This window comes from Aplysia californica, unplaced genomic scaffold (assembly GCF_000002075.1).
Source record: "Aplysia californica isolate F4 #8 unplaced genomic scaffold, AplCal3.0 scaffold00828, whole genome shotgun sequence".
Classification (NCBI taxonomy): Eukaryota; Metazoa; Mollusca; class Gastropoda; order Aplysiida; family Aplysiidae; genus Aplysia; species Aplysia californica.
Window position 1 is genome coordinate 122136 of NW_004798098.1, and position 2775 is coordinate 124910.

At 40.9% G+C, this 2775-nt stretch overlaps 1 protein-coding gene across 2 annotated transcripts in view; it reads left to right on the top strand.

The window, feature by feature from the left end:
- The window catches only part of LOC118478680 (centromere protein I-like), an 11706-nt gene that overhangs the window by 823 nt on the left and 8108 nt on the right, over window positions 1-2775 (top strand). For both annotated transcript variants that reach the window (XM_035972754.1, XM_035972755.1), the window contains exon 2: window positions 2006-2130. In XM_035972754.1, the coding sequence (XP_035828647.1) occupies window positions 2034-2130 (97 nt within the window). In that variant the 5' untranslated portion in view covers window positions 2006-2033. The remainder of the gene's footprint in view (window positions 1-2005; window positions 2131-2775) is intronic.

The following is a 2775-nucleotide window of genomic DNA, read 5'->3' on the forward strand; positions in this document are numbered from 1 at the left end:
GTGTGTGGGAACTACCGAAAAAGCACCCAAATAAGGGGGGTGGGAACTAGAGATCTACCGAAAAAGCACGGGGAAGTGAGATCCCCACCCGAAATTTTTTCTGAGTGATTATACTCACCTGGGGTGAGGATAAACTGGATATTTATTGTCACCCGGACCCGGGGGTGAGAATAAAATTGATACATTCTCATCCAAGGTGAGAATAACAACCGCCTACTATTCCCACCCGTTTTTTTTCATTTAGGCATCATAGGACCCCTGTCACTGAGCGCTCCAGGCGACAAAACTCGCCTCCCTCTCTCACTCTGCTGAGCGCGCGAGGCGATTTTAATCACCAACAAGCGGGCCAGCTCTCGAGCGCTGGAGGCGACTATTGTCGATTTGGGGGAAAACGTTATCTTTTGAGCAAAGGCCTTCGTTGAGCAAAAGGTGGAGTCAATTATGACTGGATCATCCGGTCGGAACTGACTCTGTGTCAATTGTGACCGGATCATCCACAATTCAGACAAAACTATAATTATTATCATGTCATGTAGAAATGATGGCTACTAGTTAAATTGATCTAGATCTATGGCGTTTTAAAAAGCATATATGACATGAGCTATTCAGTACGCGGCGTTGCAAATAGGGCCTGCCGAATATATTCGGACTCGAGTCTGAATAGAGCTGGCCAAAGTCAACGGTAAGATTGAAGAATACCAGACCAGCAGATTAGGACTACTTTTGCCTCTGTGTCTCGACAACCTTAGGAATTCATGATTTTCCCCAGTTTTTAATCTCTCTCAATGAAGAATCTCAGACCGGTAGCCAAGATCTATTCATTTAAACAGTTTGTCAGGGGGTAGACCCCCTCCCCTGATCCCTTCCTCCCTTATAAATATAATGGCCCAGCCCAGCCTCGAGAACCGAGAATATATATGCTATATTATTAGTAAGCCTAGCACTGTTCAGACCGTTCTTTATGTCAGCCTCATGACTCATTACAGAGGCGTGTATTGCTCATCAATAGCCTACATGCAAGAGAAATTGGTGTCAAGAAAGGTCTTTACTAAACTAAAGGAACAATATTTTCCATCTCCAGGAAGTTCAGTGACATTGAGTTTTTGGAACAGTAATGAGCGACTACCCCAACAAAGACAATTAAGATTGATCCTACCCCCTAACAATAACCGCCTGACCCCAACACTTGCCCCTACCGTAACCCTAACCCTAACCTATGACCCAAGCACAAACCCAAACCCTAACCTCCCTAGTCTTAGCCTTAGATTTCATGAATCATAATGCAGTGGTCGCTCATTACAGAATTCTTCCTGAAATTTTTGTCAAAGACAAAAAAGAATTGGCCATACCCACCCAATGAGTGATGTAATTTTTTAGTGGAGAGCTCTGATGCGAGTGCGTTGTTTGGGGTTGTTGTTGTTAGCGATCCAGGCGTTGTTTGGGGTAAATTTAAAACAGATCGGTCAGCTCACACCTCAGCGTGATCCTGTCTGGGGCAAACATTGTTGTACACCATTTCATTGAGTTTTACAAAGTGTGTGATCACATTCATTAGCAGTGGCTGATCTTTGACGCGACGGGCAGGTGAATGATCTTAACTTTTTTCACTCTTTGTTAATCAGCTATGCCCGCCTGGGTTTTTGTTCCGTAAGTTATGATCTGAAATGCGGGATCTTAGCTGAACATAGACCTTCCAAGTGAATCAGAGCGGGATCTTAGGGGTGACTTTTGCACAGTAAAAATTCTGTTTCTTTAAAACAGCAGGATCTTCAAAAGTGAACCAGGATTGTAAGTGGTGGGATCTTAGGGGTAGACTACTCTAGTTAGCAAGTTTGAGACTTGCTGAATGGTGCTGTAATTTTATTTCCTGCCCACCTTAAAAGTTTAATGTGCATTATATATTTTATTTATATTATTTTATAATTTTTTTCCCTCTGTCATGATGATTGCTAACTATATTATTTTATTTGTCAAATTACTTGTTCTATCAATTTTTTTGTTGTAGATTATTATATGTTCCTTGAGTCATAAACATGGCGGATGATGAAAATGAGGCCGTTCAAGATCATGAGTCCCCTGGAAAGCGCAAGCATAGGATCTTGGAGGAAGCAGTCCTGTTTTTCAAGAACTGTAAGATACTAAAACTTTTCAGACTTAACTTTTCTCGCTATCTAAATATTGTTGTATTTCTTAGTTTTGAGTAAATTTGTGTGTAGGTCTATATATTGTAGTCTGAAAGTGAAAGTACAATTGTAAAAAAGCCTGGAGCTTTGACTACTTTGAGAAAAGCTACCTTTACTTTATAGAGCTGAATGACACTTACTAGTTTATGTGTTTGAGAAAATGTTTGGATGCTTCTTCTATTAAAGGATTTTATAACAAAGATCCTTTGTCGCTTTGTAAAAAGCTCATTTTGTAGACAGTCAACCAAGTACCCCAATTTTATTTTATTTAAAGGGATCTAAATGTGCTCTGGCTTTTAACCCATTACAGTCACAGGTTCTGTTTGACAAAAGGTCTTTGTCCTTAAATGAAGAGTCTAGAATCTTGATGAATGTGCCAGATCTAGTGTTATCAAATCCGTTTCTAGTTCATTTTTTAGTGATCATACGATCATCATGTTCAATTTTCTCAATCTGCTGAGAATTTCATAATAATTGGGCTTGGGGTATTTTTGCAGAGATACAGGTATAGTACTGATGTAGCTCATCTGCATCTTGGGATGTGGGAACAAAGGTTGTGCGCTCTGCATGCTGGGGGGGGGGGGGGGGGGGG